The sequence below is a fragment of the Euleptes europaea genome, chromosome 1, assembly GCF_029931775.1.
Source record: "Euleptes europaea isolate rEulEur1 chromosome 1, rEulEur1.hap1, whole genome shotgun sequence".
NCBI lineage: Eukaryota > Metazoa > Chordata > Lepidosauria > Squamata > Sphaerodactylidae > Euleptes > Euleptes europaea.
In genome coordinates this window covers 78,533,986-78,555,520 of record NC_079312.1, presented here as the reverse complement: position 1 = coordinate 78,555,520, position 21,535 = coordinate 78,533,986, and the positions used below count along the sequence as shown (strand labels likewise).

The window sequence follows — 21,535 nt, the reverse complement described above, 5'->3', positions numbered from 1 at the left end:
GGAGGCTCCCTCTGACCCTCAAGCGCCCCCATCCGGCGTCCCAGGCAGTGGCTGGAGAAGGAGCCCCATGGCCTCCAGGCGCAGCCCCCTCCCAAGGGTTGCGGCTCTTCAAAGCGGCCCGGATGGCAACCTTTGGGGAGGGCGAAGAGGCCTCCCTTCCCCGGCAGAAGACCGGAGCCCGCCGGAGCAGCCCCGGCTCTGAGCGTCTCCGGGCAGATCCCTTCGGGAGGGGCGTCCTGCCGGCGTCCAGCCAGCTCGGGCGGGTGGGCGAGGCCGCTCAGCCGGCGACGCTCACGAGCCCTCGGCCCCGCGCGCCCTCGCCCGCCCGCAGCCCCTGGCAGGCGCCGCCCGCGCGCCCAGGGGGAGGGCTGTGCCCAGGCCGCCCCGGGCACCGCCACTGCCGCCCCGTGCACGACCACGGGGCTGCCCGACCTGGAGATCTGGGGAGGGGAGGGGAGAGAAAACTCCCACCGGTGGGAAGAGAATCGAAGTTTTGTTTGATTCAAAACAAGGACGACCACGACAGCCTCTTTATTTATGGCCCGGACGGGTGGTGGATCGCGGGGCCAATCCCGCCTACTCGTTCGCCCAATATCGGCCCTGCGCACTGGAAGAAGAGGAAAGAAGCAACAGAAAGAAGAAGAGCTGGTTTTCATCTGCCGACTTTCTCGGCCGCTTAAGGGAGGGAGACTCAAACCGGCTTAGAGTCACCTTTTCTTCCCCACAACAGGCGCCCTGGGAGGTAGGTGGGGCTGAGAGAGCTCGAAGAGAGCTGTGACTAGCCCGAGGTCGCCCAGCTGGCTTCGTGCCGAGGAGCGGGGCAACCGACCCGGCTCACCGGATTAGTCTCCGCCGCTCGCGTGGAGGAGTGGGGGAATCCACCCCGCTTCTCCAAATCGGACTCCCCCGCGCCAAACCACCGCTCTTAACCACTGTACCAAGCTGGTTGTAAGGAGGGTTTGGAGAAACTCGGGGTTTGGTCAAGTTCGCCGGATGAGCCGAGCCAGGGCCGGTCGACGCCCAAACGCAGGAGGGGGGCAGCAAGCGCGTCTCGCCGTCCCTCTGAGCTCCTGGGAAGTGGGGCGACGCGGTCGATCGCTGCTCGACGTCTGTCCTGCGCTTTCCTAGAACCAGGCGAGGGCGGCTTTTGACTCTGCCTTCGGCTATACAAAACCAGCGGCTGCAGGCTTTAAAACAACCAAAAGTGCCGGAGGGGCGGGCGGGGGGGGGCGGGTGAAGTTTGCCAAGACTTCATGCTTTTGGATTTAGAATTCCGCCCCCCCCCCGCCGCCGCCCCAGATGTGTGGCGGTGATCACTCACTATTGAAGGGAATCACTCTGTACGTGTACAGGAGTGCTGCCGCTACTTTATTAATCCATCATATATTTCTGGTTAGCATTTTTTTTTTTAAGGACTCCAGAGCCTGGCAAGGGCTAGTTCAAATTCAGTCGCATCTGAATTGGAAATCTCTCGCCTGCATTCTGAAGCGGCTCATTAACTTAAGGCTCATTAACTTAAGGGCGGGCCCCCTCCCCCTCCGGAGTCTCCCGGGAGGGCGAAGGGTGTCCCACCAGCACCGTCGCTGAGCTTTATTCAGCTCAGCACTGCCACCTGCTGGCCAGCTACATCCAGGGCGGCTGGTCTCTGTTCCAAGTACTCTTGTTCAACCTCTTCCCCGCCACCCCCCAATGATTAATGCTTAAAATACAGCTCACCTACTCGCAGGAGTACTGGGGGCGTGGGCGGTTAACTTGTTTGAAGGCCCGATTTGAGGAAGTGCTTCTGAGCAATTATAGCAACCATTCCATATTCACATCTATTAGTAATGCAAAGGCAGGAGATCCCACAGAATTATTCATATCTGGCATTAAATATTGATTCTCCCCAAACAGTTCCACAAGCAATTAATGATCCTGTATCTGATGCAAGGTTTGAATACAGTGTTGTATTGCACTGAGCCACAAACAAATGATACTAAACAGCTGCCTCCCTCTGCTGTCTTTTGGGGAAGTTAATCATCTGTGTGTGTTTTACTAAACCTATTGCTTTTTCTTGTAGGTTTCTCGGGAAGGTGGTTGTGCACAATCTCTTCTGAGCCAGTATAAGTGAGATGATGGATAGAGGCTAATTGGTTTGGGAATGTTAAATATGGAATATCCTGCTTCGGTACAAGAAGCTGGTTCTTTCCAGGCCACAATTATGATAAAATAACCATGGATCTGGTTGTTTATAATTTCCTCATTTCAAAAATCAGTTTATTAATGGGTAGTCATGTGATTTTTTTTGGGAACTAGTCAAAATGATGTAACTACTTTTTTCACTTTGAAAGATGTAAAAGAAATCATATGTCAAAACACAAGGGCTATTTTCAAATCCAGGGGTCCTCAGCTACATCTGATCAATATCCCAAGTTATCCCCCCCCCCCAACGCTGGCACTTTAACAGGTTTACTTCTGTCCTGGATAAGGTTACCAACAGAGCTAGAGAAATATATATATCCTTCAGTATAGGCTTCATATGTAGAAATGGGCAGCTGAAGTTTTTCATGGAGGATAATACCATCGCTCAAATAACATCACTTCAGTCACTTCAAAGGGAAAGGACTTTTTCCTCCCTCCAGGCAGCTGGCAACCCTAGTCCTAACATAGTCTAGGAACAGCACCAAAAATGAAGCTGTCAGCTGAGCAGCAATGAGAAAAATCCTATGAAATAAAACTTCTCTAAAATGCTTAGAGCAATTTGTTGTTATTTTTTTCTAAGTCTCCTACAGGATGGATGAGCAAGCCAGCAAGTTAATGGTAGCTTAAGGTGTATCTGTTAGAGACCACTGCATAACCAACTTTCTCCAGTCTTTATTGACTATTAAAGTAAGATCAGGTACACTAGAAAGCCAGTGTAAGGTAAGTGGAGAAAGTATACGACAGATCTGGTTCACACATGCGGGCAATGCCCTCAGATGGCAGAATGGATTATGCCATGTCAGACTGCAGGTCAGGGGAACCAGAAGCTTTTAATGTTATTTTGCCTTAAAAAAACAAAACAAAACTCCAAGCAAATAGAAAATTATTGCAGCAGGGGGAAAGGTTCTGGCTCCTCTCTATATTTGCTGTTTGAACATTGGGAAGAATTCCAAAATGTGACCTGCAGTCTAAAGTGGTACAGTCCATTCTACCCCCCTCGCTGCCACTTCATTCCCCTGAATGTGTGAACCAGGTTTAGAGACCCAGATTGCTGACCCTGCTGAGCCACAAAGCAAACTGGGTGACCCTGGACCAGTCACCATCTTTTAACCCAGGGGTGGGGAACGTCAGGCCCGCGAAACCATTTGGTCTGGCCCTTCGTGGGTCATGGCAGATCTCTAGCTTAGAAGGATCTAAGATGGGCAATCCGCCCCCTCCCGTGGACAGGAATAGCCTCTATTCAAGGCAGATGTTTTGCTGAGAAAGGGAACCTTTTTCCCCCCTTGCAGAAGAGTCATTAGCTATGGAGCTGCCAGGACCACCCAAGAAACTGTGTTAACCCTGTCCCACCTGGGCCATGGAGAAACGTATTCCCTCTGTACTACAAGAGGGCTGGGGGCAGAAGTGGCGACATGGAGGGGTTAAAGGGGGCAGGGCCAGAATGCACGCGCGGGGGGGTGCGAGTTAAGTTGATAATTTTGTATGGCCCGTAAATGATGTTATAAATATCCAAATGGCCCTTGGTGGAAAAAAGGTTCCCCGCCCCTGTTTTAACCACAGGGTTGTTACGAGGATACATGAGCATCCCGGATCACCGTTTTATCCTGTAAAGCAGTATGATTCTATTATCCATCTTATGCTGGGAGGGCTGCTAGGCGGGTTCAATAAAGACTCACATGCATATCTGTTGACAGTAGCGGACTGCTAGCAACCCAAGGCATCCTCAGGTCCTATGTTGCCTTTTTGTGAATGGGAGGGGTCCATTAATTTAATTATTTTACACCATAATCCACTATACCAGTGATCCCAAATATGGCGCCTACAAATGCTATGGCATCTACTTAAGTATGTCCTGGTACCTGCTTATGTATGTCCTTGTACCTGCTTGCTTCTTGAGTCTTGGGGATGAAATCCAAAGAGTATCGAATACAACAGAAGAAATGGGAGCTTTGGGGAGCTCCCTACCAACTGACAAGAAAAGCATGGAGTTTATCATGGGCAAGTGTCTTGGTTTTTTCCCCATCCCATGACTTTGGCCACAGAATACTTTCTTATGGCTATGGGCTTGGCAACCTCTTCCTATGGCCATGCTGGGAGCCAGCCCTCCCTTTTATTGGAAACAAACAAACAGCATCTCTTTTCAAACCAAAGGCTTAATACTAGCTTTTCTCTACCTTCTTGGAGCATGCAGTGTTTCCAAAGAGTCTAGCAGGCATCACCTTTGCATCTGCAGGGAGCAGCCGTTCAGAAGCAGCTTCCTCTTGCAAGGGGACACTTGGCTTGGGATCTCCCAACATTTTGTGAATGGCCCTGCCTCCAAGGCAGCCATTTTGTTATAGTTCCTACTCAGGGCTGCCAGCTGTCCTGCAATGGTGGGAAAACCTCCCACTGGTAGCCCTCTCTTTAGGCTGCTGACCCTTTGAGTAGCAAATACATTTTTTAAAATTTGCTGCCATTGTGCACAGTGTGAAGTCACTTCCGGGGAAAACCCAGAAGTGACACTACACCGCTCTAGGACTCCCCAGAGTTGCTGATGATTCCTACAGTGACATGATGACTCCACTTCCAGTTTCCCCTGCAGAAAGTAAAGGAATCCTTTCAATTCTGTACTACTCTGTGTGGGGTTGAGGGCATGGGGAATCTGTTGATTTCATAAAGGAGAACATCATGTGTTTGTGTTTGAAGAGGGGACACTGGAACTCATGCCCAATTGCATCTTAGCATTTTGTGCAACATATTAAAAATTTAAAAAGTTATGCCAAAAGTTAAAAAGTCATGCCAACAGTTTAAAAGAAATGGAAAGTCAGCCTAAAACAGACTGTTTAGCACACCTGAGACAGTGAGATCCCCTTCTTAATTGGTTTTGAATCTTCAGTCTTAAGATATTTATTAAGTTAGGTAAAACATAATTACAAACATTTTAAAAAGCAATTAATACAGTTCCAAATATTGCCTTAAGTGTACTTTTTTTTGGTAAAATGAATGGTATGGTTCATGCTACAAAGGAATAATTAAAATTGTACTCTTAATAACAATCCAGATTCTGCCTCAAATGGAGAATCTATCTATTTGCCAGGTTCTTTCCCCTATTTTTCAAATGTTTAAAAATAAGGGCCAAACTAGATGTGATGACATTCCTGGGCCTGATCTATGGACTCTGCCACCATTTCAAAGCCTAGTGAGGCAATAATAAAAAACCACAAGGGCCAGCAGCGCGGTGGGATGAGGCGCTCTTGTCCTTCCCCGGCACCTTTTTGACCAGCAAAATGGCTGCTTTCCCACACCTCACCCTGCTGCGTTGCAAGCCCTGGGCCTCGTTACATTTTGTAAAATCACCTCATTAGGCTTGAAAATGGCCTTTCGTATACAGTGCCAAAAATACGTCAGGAAATAGCTTCCTTTTTATTGACAAAGGTTTTAATTAGCCTGCTGGCTGTTCATCTGCATTGTAATAACTCAGCTGTTCTTTGGACAAGGTAGGGTAGAGACAAATTTTATAAATGATAAACATCAAGATCTTTGCTGTGTGGATTTACACTTGAACAAACGAAACTCTGGCATACAGTCTCTCTGAAACCAAGGAGTCACATAATAAAAGAATTATTTCGTCACATATACATTTCCCACAATTTCAGTGGATGGGTAGCATATTTTGTAAAGATGTAACATGTAGTGTTCAATCATTGGAATACTGCTGGGATTTTCCAACTGGATACAGGTCCCTGTGACATGTAAAGGAACTGAGGGGGGCCGGGGGCTACACTTTACCGGGTCCTAGTAATAAAAGGGAGGGCGGTCCACCACCGGTTGCCAACTCATTACTATGATACTGTCTATTTATGGCTTCACAGATTTCAGAAAAACCTCTTTTATGACTTAGAATATATGTATGGGATCAAATGGGCTGAAAGATAAATGTCTGTACTGGGCCCTGAGCAATGATGTTTGGGGCCCAGGACATGTGTCCATATTGGAATTTAACATAGTGGAGACTATGGCTGTTGTATGATGCAGCCTCAACCTTTTAGATGCCTCTTTCACAAACACGTATACAACACTTTCTAGCTCCTATTCTGATCTTATGGGTAGGGTCGCCAGGTCCCTCTTCGCCACCGGCAGGAGGTTTTTGAGGTGGGGCCTGAGGAGGGTGGGGTTTGAGGAGGGGAGGGACTTCAATACCATAGAGTCCAATTGCCAAAGCGGCCATTTTCTCCAGGTGAACTGATCTCTATCGGCTGGAGATCAGTTGTAATAGCAGGAGATCTCCAGCTAGTACCTGGAGGTTGGACATTAATAACCTGTCTTGAAAGAGGTCAGAATTAGAAGAAAAGATCTGTGAATGTAGAGGCAGCCAGAAATTACTTAGTATTTTTATCATTTTTTAAAAAAAATAACTGAAGCAGTGTTCCAAGTATTGACAGGGAACTATTGTGCTGGGTGCTATGATATTCCTTACAAGAGGCAAGAGGTAGGCAAGAGGCTATTAACACTATATTGGTCATTTAGGAAGGTGGAGAATGCTCTCCAAGCACCACTACTCAACTGAGTCTAATATGGCATCTATGTCATGCATCCTGTAAAATGCTACATAGGGAAATCCCCAGTAATGGCTGGAATAATTTCTTGCCTCTACCACAAGGAACATTTGAAGCACAGGCATTCCAAGGTTCACCTGGGGCACTTTATCCAATGCATTACACACAAACACTCTCACACATCAGAGACACAAACACAACTGCAACGGCTGAATTTCAGCTTTGCACACATTCATGGATACATACACACATATACACTCTGGTAGTTGTGTGCATAATCACAAGGCACACAGATATCCCATACAAAGTCACACACAGAATGGCAGATACTCTAGATACACCCACAGTGCCTGAAATGAAGATGCACAAGCAAGAACCCCAAATGGCATTGGCAAAGTCACAGACTCGCAGCACTCAGACCCCAAACACAAACCCTTCGCCATAGCAATTGCATCTTCATGCTCTCAAAGGTTGACCCTGTGACTGCTTCTCTGCGGAGCAGCACCGCTTGCAGGGGAGAGAAGGAGCCATGCTCCGTCATAGATTACAAACGGGTAGCACTTTGCATTTGCAATGAATTTAGCCGGGGTGAGGGCCCTGGGGGTAGAGACAATTCCTCCAAGAAGGTGATTGCAGAGTTGTGCAAGCCTGCTCTGGTCTTGATCCGAGGAGACACGTCACTATAGTCTTCTTGGCTGCCTGAGTCAGTGCAGCACAATGTGGCCCTGGTGATGACCGTATCCATGGGTTGCAGAGAGTGTAGCCAGTATGGCAGGAACTCCCAAGTCCGAAGCCACCTGGGCAATCGACCGGGGCTTCGTGACTGCATGATGTTGACAAAGACCACAAAGGACAGAAGGCTCAGGAAAGGAGCGCCCACACCTATCAGGACCCGCCACCCTGCCATAGAGAGCCCAAAAACCAGTGAAGGCAACAGTAGGAAGCAGATGATCAGGTAAAAGACAGCAAACCAGCGGTATTTGGCCGTGCACTCTCCTAGTGCCCTGGCCATCTGGATTGGCAAGCGGGTGCAAGGCAAAGGGTACCACAGCAAGATTCCAGAGATGTTGAAGAAGAAATGGCAGAGAGCAATCTGGGGAAGGAAAAGAGAACCATATCAGTAAACTATCTCGGAGGCAACATGGGGCAGCTGATGGGACATCACACTAAAGGGAGGAAGAGGAAGAAAAAGAGGAAGAAGAGTTGGTTTTTATATGCCGACTTTCTCTATAGCATTTGACAAGTGAGGTAAGTGAGGCTGAGAGAGTGTGACTAGCCCAAGGTCACCCAGCTGGCTTCGTGTGTAGGAGTGGGGAAATAAATCCAGTTCACTCTGCCACTCACTCTGCCACTCATCTGGAGGAATGGGAAATCAAACCTCATTCTCTAGATCAGAGTCCACTGCTCCAAACCACCACTCTTAAGCACTATACCACACTGGCATTTATTTAAGTCATGTAAAAGTAATGATATTTAAGTCATGTAAAATATCATGGTTCCCTTTCCCCTTGGTTCTTTTAAGTGCCCCTCAGCTCCAACCAGTAGTCCTTGTATCAGTCTGGACCTTCCCAAGAGAGGTAAAGTTGTGCCAGACCAAGATTAGTTGGTAGCAGTAACAAAAAATACCATTTGCTATGGACAAATTACCCTTGAGGCTAACTCCAGTTCCGCAGAGTGGGGAGTAAACTTTTGCTCACCTGGAAAGCACTGGCCAATTTGTCTCCAGGACTTGTCAAAGCAGCTAGGATAGCAGTAGTCGTAGTTCCGATGTTGGAACCCAGGGTGAGTGGATAAGCCCGCTCTAAGCTAATGACTCCAAGGCCTGCCCAGGGAGAGAGAAAATCAATGAGCATAACAGCATTCTCCTTCCCTACAATGCACATCTAAAATACTGCATCCATCCTAAGATGAGCTACTATTAATTACTAATAACATTTTCTAACTTAGGGGTTTGAGGGATAGCTACACTGCCTATCTTCAACAACAATACCAAGATTTTTTGTTTTAACCAAATATTATTGCAAAGCTCTATGTCACATGATCTTTCCAGGTGCTGATCTTTCGTATGTCCAATGTGAAACATGCCCACCAACCCTGACTTCTTAATATCATGTTGAACAGAAAAGGTTGGAGTGATACACATTATGCACTGTGGGCTACTTGTCTCCTTCTGCTGTAGCTAAAAAATGTGAGCCTGGTCAGTTTTCTGTTGCATGCGCTCACATGCAATTTTTTTCTACCCTGGCTTTGCTAGCCCTTTCCCCCATAGGCCCCCTCCAGTGTATTTGGGTCCCCAAGACAGGAAAGCGATGGCATGTTGACTTACCAATGAGTGGAGTGATTGCTGAAGTGAAGACCGAGCTGCTCTGTACAATGAAGGTCATTCCAGCACCAACAAGCATGGCGAAGTAACCAGTGACCCAGCTGAAAGGGGACGGCAAATCTGCCCATGCCAGTGCCAATGTCAGAAAGAACAAGGAGACATAACTGAGCCCCGTGTATGTATTCTGCTATGAGAACCCCCCTGTTGCCTTTATGGAAGCCTGAGAAGGTCAGCTGGAATCCAAGCCCTTTGGCCCAAGATCCTGCCAAAACCTCTATGGAAACCAGGAGTCCTCTCTCACCCTGGCTTCAGTCAACCCACCTGTATTGATGACCTTCTGGATAGCTCTGGCCACCTGGCCTTTGAGCACAGAGTTGAGCAGTTTGACCAGCATTATCAGGCAGGTGCACAGCACAATCAGAGAGCCAGCCAGCAGCATGAGGCCCACAGCTAAGTCTGGCAGAGAGGAGTCCACAAACAGGTGATTGCCTGGGTGAAGGAGCAGGGATCAGTGTGAGGTGCAGAGAGGTGATCGGCACCAACTAGTTCTTCGTGCCCGACTCTAACAAATCTTGCCCTTCCTGACTTGTGAATATTTCTTATTGCCCTCACAGGAGTGGCACATTTATAGCTGCCATTGTTGACAGATCTTACATTTGTGTCGCGTGGCACTGCTGAGGTTCCCAGCACTTCCCACACTGCCGGGGGCAAGGGAGCTGCAGTTTGAGAATCTTCCTTTAGTTCCTGTAGAATAAATCTATAAAGACAGGGGAGGGTGTGGCAGAGAGAGAAAGAGACTTCAGCTCATCAGCTTTAGCAGGTGCTTTGTTGACACGGGAACTTTTAGTCACGCATGCTGAGAGGATGGAAGCAGCCTTATGGCTGTGCTATTAATATGTTTGGTGTCTCTGGCTATAATTAAGACATTTTGGTCATTTTGTCCCATAAAATATTCTGCTTGTTCACTTTGACTTGTTTCTTCCAGATAAAATAACCTGTCTTCTAACATGTGAATTGAGAGCCAGCGTGCTGTAGTGGTTAGGAGCCGTGGACTCTAATCTAGAGAACTGGGTTTGATTCCCCACTCCTCCACATGAGCAGCGGACTCTAATCTGGAGAACCACCTTTGTTGTCCAAGAGCTCAGATCATGTTTATTACTTGAAAATCAGCTTTGCTTTCCGATAGCAGAACATACCTATAATATAAGGTTGCTGACTTTAAAATGGATCTCTCCAGCTATTACTTTAGTATCAGTTTGATCTGCAGCAATTAGTTCCATGCCAATAACAGCTTCAGTTGCCCATTTTCACATATTAAACTTCTATTAAAGGGACAGGACTTTTTTTTTTTGCTGGCCAGTTGGAAACTTTAACCTGAATGTGTAGTAAAATATGGATTTCTACATTAACCCAAACTAAATAATATAAAAGAATTCAAAGAGTTCCCGCCACACCATGGTAACTAAAGAGCCCCTATCTTACTCTGTGCTGAAATATTAAGTCAGAGCTGCACGTTCAGCAAAATCATTTGATAGAGAGTCCTTCTGGGATTGTACTACTTCAGACAATATGTAAGCGTGATATTTTTGTACACTCCCATGCCACAGACTCATTAAAAACCAGAAGTGTTAAACTAGACCTTTCCTTTTCTGTTAGTATTCTATGTGTAGGGAGTTTTTTTTTTTTAACAGAAGGATTGTGTAAAAATGTGGAGTTGTATAATCCCAGAAATATTCTGTCACATGATTTTGCCATCTAAATCAACCTTTAAAGCAGTGCATTAGAATGTATTTTCTTCTCTTTGTATCTACGTCTTTGTGATTTCCTTTTACCAGGTGTATAGACATTGCTTAAACATGCTGAATTTCTGTCCATCCATTAAGAGTTCAATCGGACTTGTCAAATGCTATAGTGTATGAATATAGCTCTTTGGTTGAAATACAAGTATTCATACTGGTGTCCCTAGCCTGATTTTTGGTCCATGAAAGGCTGGGCTGTGCCAACTGAGGGAAGGCAAGGAGCTTAGCTGAGCATCTTGGCCCCATGACAAAAGCTGTTCTCTCCCACATTCTGATAATGTTGCTTAATTATCACTGGAAAGCTGTACAACCCTGTTTTTCTAGCCTTGAGTGCACACCAACTGTCCACTCTCCAAAATGCCATTGGCCAGGATGTCCTAAGAACCATGTTCTTGTTCCATGTAGTTTAGTGCTTAGCCATTGATTTGAAACCGTTTGTCATGCCACATGCACACTCTGACACTCAGCCTTCCATGTCCATCCATGCCCAGGTTATTCTTTCCCTATGGCAGAACTCTCACCTGTGAGGCTGGTGCTTCACACCACACCCGGATCAGACTCTTGTTCCTCAAGCTGTCATCACCTACAGCAATGCCTGTGATTACTGACTTATCTAGCTGTTGGGGAAAAGGGGAAAGGTCATGAAAACGTGCTGGGAGAGCCTAGAGACTCTTGCCGGGGATGGGGGAGGAGAAGAAAGCCCCCGGCCTAGAGTTTCAGGGATATCAAATTTCTGAGACAAGCAGACCAACAATGGTGATATTGTCTGGGAGTTAAGGCTAGATTCTAAGGGATCTGACTGTAACATCTGCCTCTCACACTGTAAGAACTTAAAATAGCTCACATTTTATAAGAACGTTGTGAGGGTCTCATTCCCTCTAAATGCAAAGTGTGGTTAACATGTTGTATTCAGGAAAGCAGCTGGATGAGGCTTGCTGCTGGGTGTTTGGCCTTGTGGGGCCAGAATTTCAATTTGCTGACAAAGGCTTCAGACATTCAGAGAGTGAAGCCTGGGAAACCAAGAACTTTTCTACCCTTTCACTGTTATTGCAGGATCTCCTGGGCCCTGACTGGATCTGTTCTGGCCTTCTGATTGGCTAGGAACCGACTGCAAACATTTTTGGGTCACCAGCTGAGTCTGTTACATTCTGTTGATGATGTGAAGCGAATTAAGCTTTCATCATCAAGATATTCCATCTTGGCATTTTCTTCCAGTCCTTGGCTTCCAACCTCCTTTCTTGTTTTGCCTGACAACTGAGTTGCCTCTTGGGCATCAGCCTTTCATCTGTGACCACAGAACTGGCCTCAGCTTGAAATGCACTGGAAAGATGGACCAACTGATCCCAATAGATTGCCAGTTGACTTTAGACAGTGGCTAAGATCCTGAGGCTCACCAGGCAGTGGGGACTGAGAAGTGGAAGAGAGGATGGGAACACTGCCAGACACAAGGAGATGCAGCCTGTTCTTCCAGTACAAGGGACTTCAGAGGCCATCCCTGACTTGCCAGGAACACAGACCTGAATAATCAGACGGGTGAAGGGCTCTGTGATGACCTTCAGCAACTCCGGGGCATCCTGTCCGGTGCGGAAGTTGAGGGTTGCTACGGCAACCTGGGTGATGCGGTGCAGATAGCCACTAACCACTTCAAGAGGCAGCAAAACCAGCACAGATAGCCAGTTGAAGCAATCGTGTATGGTAGCTCCTGCAAAGGCCCTGCCAGCCAGTAGAGAAGCCATTGTCAGTACGATGTATAGGAGATGTAGGATAGGAGAAAATGTTCCACCACATAATTTCCCCCTCATTGCCAAATCTCACCCTTTGTTCCTCTGCCTTACTTGCTTGACACTCTAGTGTACCAAATAGTACCTTGTTAAAATGGGCTTGTTCTTTTCTACTCTGACTAATGCTACATTTACCTGACTAATGCTACATTTTCCTGCTGGCCCGATCTTGTGATTTCTAAGTGTTACACCCTTAGAACATAACATAAGGACATAAGAAAGGCCACGCTGGATCAGACCCAGGCCCATCAAGTCCAGCAGTCTGTTCACACAGTGGCCAACCAGGTGCTTTTAGGAAGCCACAAACAAGACGACTGCATCAGCATTATCCTGCCTGTGTTTCACAGAACCTAAAATAATAGGCATGCTCATCTGATCCTGGAGAGAATAGGTGTGCATCATGACTAGTATCCATTTTTACTAGTAGCCATGAATACCCCTCTCCTCCATGAACATGTCCACTCCCCTCTTAAACTCCCCCTTCTGTCCTGCACCTAGTAATGCTGGCTTCCCATAGATTCTTCCCCCCAAACCCCAGTTTTCACTCCCACAGCCCCTGGCCCCTCCATGCTCACTGTAAGACTCACCTCTTAAATTCATTTCGGTCACCTGCCTGCATGAGTGCCACAATGGTGCTGGTGACTGAGGTGCCAATGTTGGAGCCCATGATGATGGGGATGGCTGAATGTACCTCCAACACTAGGGAAGTAAAGGACAAAGAAGGTCTCTGGACAGCTCTGACTCTGTGCCCAGGAAAAGACACCAGAAACAGTGAGGTCATTTATACTTTGAAGGATTTGCCGCTCTGCAGACGCACGGTTTTCTGATTTGAATCTTAAAAGCCCTATGCATGGGGCCTCATTGCCCCAAAGAAATCCCAGAAGTAGCAGGAGCCGTGAAGAAACCCCCAAATGTAGACCTTTCCCTCTGTATTGGCTGCCAAGGGCTGCCAACAGCCGGCAGATCGCGAGCTGCAGTGGCTGTCACCAAGTCCCCCCCTTGTCAGCTCCTGGAGCCTCAAGATCTTGTCTTTTCCTGCTTGTCTCCCCAACATGCATGGCGTCAAAAAAGCATCCCCCCCATCTATCCCTCTGTGGCAATGGCCAACGATGGATCAGATGCTGAGCTTCTCTCTCATCCCTGCAGAATGGGTCACCGAAGGCACAGAGGCCATGTTGCATCAGCCCCATGGAGAGAGAACGCTTATGAGTGGGGGGGGGGAGAATAGGCAGCAGCAGCGGCCATGAGGCAGAGGTCTCTGGAGGCGAGTCGCTGCTATTTTATTTTTATTTTTTGGTTTACATTGCTGCTTTAACGATATACCGGTTAATTTCATAATATTTTAGCGCTCTCAGTGCTTCCCGCTGTCCTTGTCCCCCCAACCATTGCTGCCTCCTTCCTTCCAATCCGTTTACATCCCCAATATGGATGCTCCAGTCGCACCCAGCTAAATTCAAAGGTATCTTATTATGGAAACAAAAAATCCCAGTGTTGCCAAGAGAAGGGGCAGATGCCAGTGAGATCCAGTGATGTCAGCAGACGTATAGAAATTAAGATGGGAGACAGCGAGAAGGAATCCAGAAAAATCCTGGCCTTTGTACTTTCTACCCCACTTCCGTCTACCAGCCGCATCACTTACATCCCGAGGAGACCATGCTGACGATGATGGAGGTGGACGTGCTGGAGCTCTGAACCAGGACGGTGACGAGGATCCCCACTACAAGGCCTGCCACTGGGTTGGAGAGGATGGCGCTGTCCTTGAAAATGTCCCCTGCTACTTTGCCTGGAAAAGAGGCATATTGCGAGTGAGCGAGAGGCCTGTGCACATCGTGGCCTCCAGTAAGGTCGGAATGAATTCCACGCTTGCCTACAAAACAAGTTCATGGCCCAGAACTCCATGTCAGATCCCATATCAGTTCCTTTGCCTTTCATTTCCTTGCCTTTTCGATTAGAGGTTCAAGTAGCAGGGCTTCAAAAGACCTCTCCCTTGAGAACTGCTGCCAGTCTATATTTCCTTTAGAGGGGCAAAGCCCTGGGGGCAACAGAGATCATGAAAAGGGCACGGGAGGATTAAATAGGGCTGGCAACTCTGGTTTGGGGAATTCCTGGAGATTTGGGTGGTGGCTGGGGAGTAGGGTTGCCAACCTCCAGGTACTAGCTGAAGATCTCCTGCTATTACAACTGATCTCCAGCCGATAGAGATCTGTTCTCCTGCTATTACAAGATCTCCTGCTATTACAACTGATCTCCAGCCGATAGAGATTTGTTCACCTGGAGAAAATGGCTGCTTTGGCAATTGGACTCTATGGCATTGAAGTTCCTTCCCTCCCCAAACCCCGCCCTCCTCAGGCTCTGCCCGAAAACCTCCTGCTGGTGGCGAAGAGGGACCTGGCAACCCAACTGGGGAGGGCGGATTTTTGGGAGGGGAGGGAGCTCAGTGGGGAGGCAATGGCACAGACTCCACTGTGAAGCTGCAATTTCCTCCAGGGGAACTGGTCTCTGTAATCCAGAGATTAGTTGTAATTCCTAGAGAACTCCAGGCACACCTGCTGGGGTCCCTCTAGGTTTGCCAGGTCCCCCCTAGCCACTGGTGGGAGATGGGAGGGGGGTTGTGTTGCCAGATCCAGGTTGGGAAACTCCTGGAGATTTGGGGATGGAATCTGGGTAGGACAGGGGACCTCAGTGGGGTACAATTAGGGTTGCCTAGTCCCTCTTTACCACTGGCGGGAGGTTTTGGGGGCGGATCCTGAGAAGGGCAGGGTTTGGGGAGGGGAGGGACTTCAATGCCATAGAGTCCAATTGCCAAAGCGGCCATTTTCTCCAGGTGAACGGATCTCTATCGACTGGAGATCAGTTGTAATAGCAGGAGATCTCCAGCTACTACCTGGAGGTTAAACAAAAATACAGCACAGATACCAACAGCGAACTGTGGAGAAACAAAGGTATCAAGCTCACAATAGTAATGCAAAAAGTGCTCTATTATTTACAAGTGCAAGCGTCAAAAATATCATGAACATATACAAACATAACACAATGACAATGTGTAGCTGAAAGCTACCCGAAGAAGACAAATGTTTGCAAAAGTAAGTACAATGACTTGTTTGACAACTTTCTTCTTTTAACAGAAAGCAATAATGGAGCCTAGAATCGGGGGAGGCACGCCTCTGCTGGAGCGTTTGCCGGATGATTTAAACGCTTCGTCAGCAGGTGGCCTCAAACTGTTGCTCCTTCAAATCCTTTATAAATAATTTTTCAATAACAATCTTTCTCTTCCATGCCTGAGGCAGCTTTCCGGAAAGGTGCATGGAAGAGAAAGATTGTTATTGAAAAATTATTTGTGAAGGATTTGAAGGAGCAACAGTTTGAGGCCACCGGCTGACGAAGCTGTCTTCGGACGGCGAAAGCGTTTAAATCACTGGTTCCCAACCAGGGGTCCGTGGACCCCCAGGGGTCCGCGAGAACTAAATTAAGGTCCGCGAAACAAAGTTATAAACCCATAATAAATTTTCAATTAAAGGTTCTCTATTATAAAAATATATATTCAAATATTATTCTAAGTTTAATGCTTAACTAACAGTTATGATTAAAGTTTATTTTCAAATTCTCTGAATTTTTATTTTGAACCTTGGGGTCCCTGCACCGAACAAAAAAGTCCTAGTGGTCCCTGGTCAAAAAAAGGTTGGGAACCACGCTCCAGCAGAGGCGTGCCTCCCCTGATTCTAGGCTCCATTATTGCTTTCTGTTAAAAGAAGAAATTTGTCAAACAAGTCATTGTACTTACTTTTGCAAACATTTGTCTTCTTCGGGTAGCTTTCAGCTACACATTGTCATTGTGTTATGTTTGTATATGTTCAGGATATTTTTGACGCTTGCACTTGTAAACAATAGAGCACTTTTTGCATTACTATTGTGAGCTTGATACCTTTGTTTCTCCACACTACCTGGAGGTTGGCAACCCTAGGTACAATGCCATAGAGTCCACCCTCCAAAGCATCCGTTTTCTCTAGGGGAACTGATCTCTTTAGTCTGGAGATGAACTGTAACTCTGGGGGATCCCCAGGTCCCACCTGGAGGCTGGAATCCCTAGGTCCTTCCTTTCCCTAAACCCAGCTCTCCCTAGGCTCCACCTCCAAATCTTCAGGACTTTCCCACCCCCAAACTGGCAATCCTAATTCATTCTAAAATGGAAGTAGTACCAGTTCTGTGCCAAATTCTAGAGCATGTACTAGGACAATTTTTCTTGAAAACTAGAAGGCACCAAGAAGAACGAACTCAGGTGGAAAGAGAAAAGCTAGGAAGGCCTGATCAGAGATTTGACAAAGAAGAATAATTCTCAAGATTAATTTAGAGTCATGGATGGGATGATCCCTAGCTGAGAATTTACTGGTATCAGCCTGCCAGTAAAAGCTAGGAACTTGATAAGACAGCTGATTTCTGTGCTGGGAGGTAGGATTGACAGGTAGGGGGTCCTGTGCAAAGCAAAATGTTCTTGTACCACTAGCATACATATTAGATTCCCTTTTACAGAAGAATGCAACTGGTAAATTGGCAAGGCAAAGCAAACCAGAAACACTTGCAAAATGTGTGCTATTATATTATATTCTAGTTCTATACCACTCATAAATAAAAGAGTTTGTTTTGGAATGATGCTGAGGATTCTTGCTGCTGTTGACCTTGGACTTTTTCAGAGCAGCACTTGAATCTATCAGGATCCACTCCGGCTACAGTGTAAGACAGGAAGAAGAAGCAATAAGGGTTTCATTCCCACCCAGGGTCCCTACAGAACAAGCAAGCCAAAAGAAATGCATCATAATTCTCACCTCCTGCCAGCTGGAAGGCAGAGCTCAGTACATCGAGGGAGCACACAAACAGGTACAAAAAGCCAAACATCAGGGGCCCCTTGAGAAGGAACATGAGGATGGATTTGGTTCTTGCACATGTGCCAAGTACTGCAAGGGAATGACACACATTAAACACCAGGTGTGCATCAGTGTTACCTTGGACAAGCCCAGGTTATTTCCCTGCTCCCCCAAATATGCAACAGCTTCCTATCTCATACTTTATTCCCTTTTTTCTCTGTGTAGAGCTTTCCAGTGAATCTGTGCAGGGAATTTTTGGTGGTGGAAAGTGCCATCAAGTCACAACTGACTTATGGCGACCTCGTAGGGTTTTCAAGGCAAGAGATGTTAGGAGGTGGTTTGCCATTGCCTGCCACTGAGTGGGCTGAGAGAGTTTGGAGAGAACTGTGACTGGCCCAAGGTCACCCAGCAGGCTTCATGCGGAGGAGTGGGAAATCGAAACCAGTTCTCCAGATTAGAGTCTGCTGCTCTTAACCACTACATCACCCTGACTTGTTAGGCTCCTGTAAAAGGCCTTGGTGAGCTGTGCCTGTCACAGGCTGGGCTGGATTTAGGTTTGATGAGGCCCTAAGCTATTGAAGGTAATGGGGCCCTTTATATGTCCAGGTGTCCCTTGTCAACAACAAATTGTCGCTGTTTTTTGTGTTGAATATATGCTATATGGTAATTTATGGACCTAATAGGTATCTAAAGCCATTTATTTGTTTTTTATCTTATATTTTGGAAATGTACATCCAGTTTTTTTCCCCTTTAAGCTATAGCTTGTTTAGCTTATACGTAAATCTGGCACTGAGTCACAGGAATAGTGGTGGTGGGGGGGAAAGTGAAGAGTTAAAAACAAGGGCACAAAATGATCATCAGGGTCAGCTTATGCCCAGCATCCCATGTATGAAAAGACCTTTCTGCAACAAGAAGGGAGTGCGTGTGTGTGTGGTGCAGGGAAGCGTCATTCCATCAAGCTGGCATGCCAGTTCTAAAAACAAACCCACTTCACTTCAATTCCAGCTTGGGTTGCTTAGTAACTGTAAAGAACCTGCCAATCATCTTTCTATAAATGCCTAATGCTTCACAGCAGGGAAATGGACAGAACTGGGTACAGCAGTCCTGCAGCACCCACGCAATCAGCATGGGTGACTGAGAATAAAGCCAAGGAAGCGCATTCTGACACAATTCAAGCACCTTCACTCTGACCCCAAGGCAGTGTGAGACAGAGGGCCGACACAGTTTTGAGCCAGTTTGCACAATTTTGCCTCAGTTGCGACTCTCAGAAGAGACTTCCCTGTGGGAAGTGCTCTCTCTCAATATTTATCAGCTGGAAGCAGATTGTGTGTAGTTGTTGGTATTATACAGCCTCAATGTTTAAATTCTAACAAGTAGGGCATCGTTACTGATTCATGACCAAATTCCATTTATGGCTTTGCATACAACACCGTTCAGGCTTTCTGACAATTGTTTTTACTTTTTCAGATGCTTGTATTCTCTGGGACTAGGCTTGGGATATACCAGGTTCAGATCCTGACTCCACCATGGAAGTTCACTGGGTGACTTCATGTCAGTCAGTCTTACTCTGCCTAACTGACCTCAGAGGTGGCTGTGAGGATAAAGGGGAGAAGGGGAGAGGGGGATATTCTTATCTGGGGGTCGATGGTGAATTTTAGCATTAAATATTGGGACAATTTTGTGGGTTATGTGGAAATCCTCACCAATCTGATTCAGATAATGCCGCTCATTATTTGTTGACCAACATTTAACAAGCTAATGTTTTTCCTCATGCAGCCCAATCTGATACGTGTTCTACCGGCGTCACTAAAACTTAATCACAATTATGTGTGTATAAGATGACTGCCTTAAAAGGAGAATAGTCACTGAGAAAATGCTGAGCAGTTGCAAAGTAGGTCAAATTGACCCACAATATAATTTAATATAAAACAAATTTTTCTGCCTGTTAATCGGCAACATGATCATATGTCAGTTGAGGAAAATTTCCCTGACTTGAGTCCATTCCTGATCACCTCTAATCTGGAGGGAACTGCATGTGAACTTTTTCTCTGACATATTTGCTTCAAATGCCAGTTTAAGCTATTCTGAGTCCACCTTGCAACTGCTGAAGTGAAAGACATCCTTAGAAACCCTAGGCATCAACAGAAGAGAAGCTGAAAAGTAACTGAGCTGGGCGAGTCCCATGTAGCAAGGAAGTAAATAGAACAGGCCATATAAGTAAGGATTCCTGTAGCTTGGCATTATTTCTTGTCCTTCTGACCAAAAAGGAAGTTTACAATACAGCTTAAACCAATAATTCTTGGCTAGGACCAGCACAGTAGAACAAGGCAGGGGAAAGGCTGTTCAGCAAGATACCAAATGGAAGGTGAGCCAGGGCAATCTTTACTTTCTGGGTGAATAATTTTCTTCACTCTCAGGGTGGCTCTGGATGAGCCCCAAAGACTGGAAAGACTCATATTCTCCCCATGCTTCAGGATGTGTGGGATGGTGCTTTTCCCCAGGGAAGATACACACATCTCCAGGCTTTGGATGAGACAGAAAAGCATGGCAAGGGAAAGCATACACCACTTGTGGTGCAGTCCTACGCAGAGTCACACCCGTTTAAGCCAATTGACTTCAACAGACTTAGTAGTTTGTAACTCTGTTTAGGATTGCACTGCAATTTTTCTGGTGTCTGCCTTCTCCAAAACTATTCCCATTAAAAAGTTATAGTGGATGTTGTGTCTGAAAGGCAGTCATTCTCTCTACATCAGATGACTGAGAGTTAGCTCATTCTGGGTGAAATAACCTAAATTACCTTGTTTCTGCATCTCGTCCAGGCCTGAGTGGGAGTTGTCCCATGGTTTGGAAGAACAGCTGTCCAATTCATACTTCTCTGTGCTTTCAGCCAAATGCCCAGGAGTAGCTGAGCATAAGTAGTCAAGGTCGGGATGACTCACAGTATTGACTGTGGGGAACAGATATGCTCGAGGGTCAGAGAGCTTCTGGAGAGCTATAGAGAAAGAGGTGCTGATTATTCACCAGCTGCATTTCAGGCATCCCCTGCTGTGAGTTCACAAGGGGGGGGGAAACCTAGTAGCATTCCTTAGGGCTATCTTGGTTCTTACACAGAAACCAGACCCAAATGGAGAGAAATTCCCATAACTACCACCATCCCAAAATGGAAGGCTGTTAGTAGTCTGTAGCAAACCATGAAAGTCCGGTATCACCAACAGCAGGCTATCATTGAGACACCATCTTGGAGAAAATAAAGGGTTGCAACAATAGCCTAGGAAAAAATAATGTCCAAAGATGCAAGCAAGTCCTAGCACCATATTTAACCTTTCCCATCTTTGTGGTGTTGTGCCTCTTGTACCCACTGTGGCTTGCTTCTAGAGCCCTTCTGCTTTATCACTGTACCATGGCAAAAAAAAAAAAAAAAAGTTTCCAGCAGAAGCATCACAGCCACACAGAGAAGAATCTGTGGCAGAAGACATAATGTCTAGGAGTCCTAATTGCACAGGAAATAAACACATACTCAGGTGCAAGAGGAAAGATACAAAGAATGCAAAGTGAAGATCAGAAGGGACAGATCATCAAATCAGTATGGTGAAACGCTCCAAACCCTTAGGCACAGGTAGAAGGGTAGGTGGATCCCTGTCCTAAGTACCTTGAGGGCTGGGACAGTAAGTGTAAGGTGGTACACGCAAGACTCTTCCTCCTCCTGCAGATCGACGGCATTGAAGTGGACTTTCTCTTCCATAAGGTAGCATTATGGCCTGCCAATCTGAACGGACATAGATCATAAACATAAGACCTGAAGTAACCTCTTGATTAAGTGGAAGTTTCATCTGCTCCACCCACATAGAGCAAGAAGGCTAATCAACTGTAGATTTTCCAGGCTCAGAGATTACCATGGATTAAGTAGATATCACTTCATCTTGGCTCTGTATTATCTCCAAGGCTACACCTGAGCAATAGAGGGGAATCCCAATCAGAGACTTCTCCTCTACTCTTTACTGATAACCAGAAGGTTAGATGAGTGCAGCCTCATATGGTGGGAGCCATGCCTTGCATT

General features: G+C 46.5%; 1 protein-coding gene across 1 annotated transcript; it reads right to left on the bottom strand.

Annotated features, from left to right (window-relative positions):
* Positions 1–7,260: 7,260 nt before the first annotated feature.
* SLC34A1 (solute carrier family 34 member 1) lies at positions 7,261–21,220 on the bottom strand. The gene is made up of 12 exons (XM_056847391.1): positions 21,128–21,220; positions 20,276–20,462; positions 17,440–17,568; positions 14,259–14,402; positions 13,207–13,318; positions 12,356–12,551; positions 11,360–11,455; positions 9,694–9,796; positions 9,361–9,528; positions 9,043–9,159; positions 8,414–8,538; positions 7,261–7,809 (listed from the first exon to the last, which is right to left on the bottom strand). The coding sequence occupies exons 1-12, from the start codon at positions 21,218–21,220 to the stop codon at positions 7,261–7,263; spliced, it is 2,019 nt and encodes a 672-aa protein (XP_056703369.1).
* Between the last annotated feature and the right edge of the window lie 315 nt (positions 21,221–21,535).

Coding starts and splice junctions, on each gene's coding strand:
- SLC34A1 (XM_056847391.1), bottom strand. CDS start 21,220: ATGGAAGAGAAAGTCCACTTCAATGCCGTCGATCTGCAGGAGGAGGAA. Junction 14,403..17,439: donor TGCCTTCCAGCTGGCAGGAG/GTGAGAATTATG, acceptor CCTCTTTTCCAG/GCAAAGTAGCAGGGGACATT. Junction 13,319..14,258: donor CAGCATGGTCTCCTCGGGAT/GTAAGTGATGCG, acceptor TTACTTCCCTAG/TGTTGGAGGTACATTCAGCC.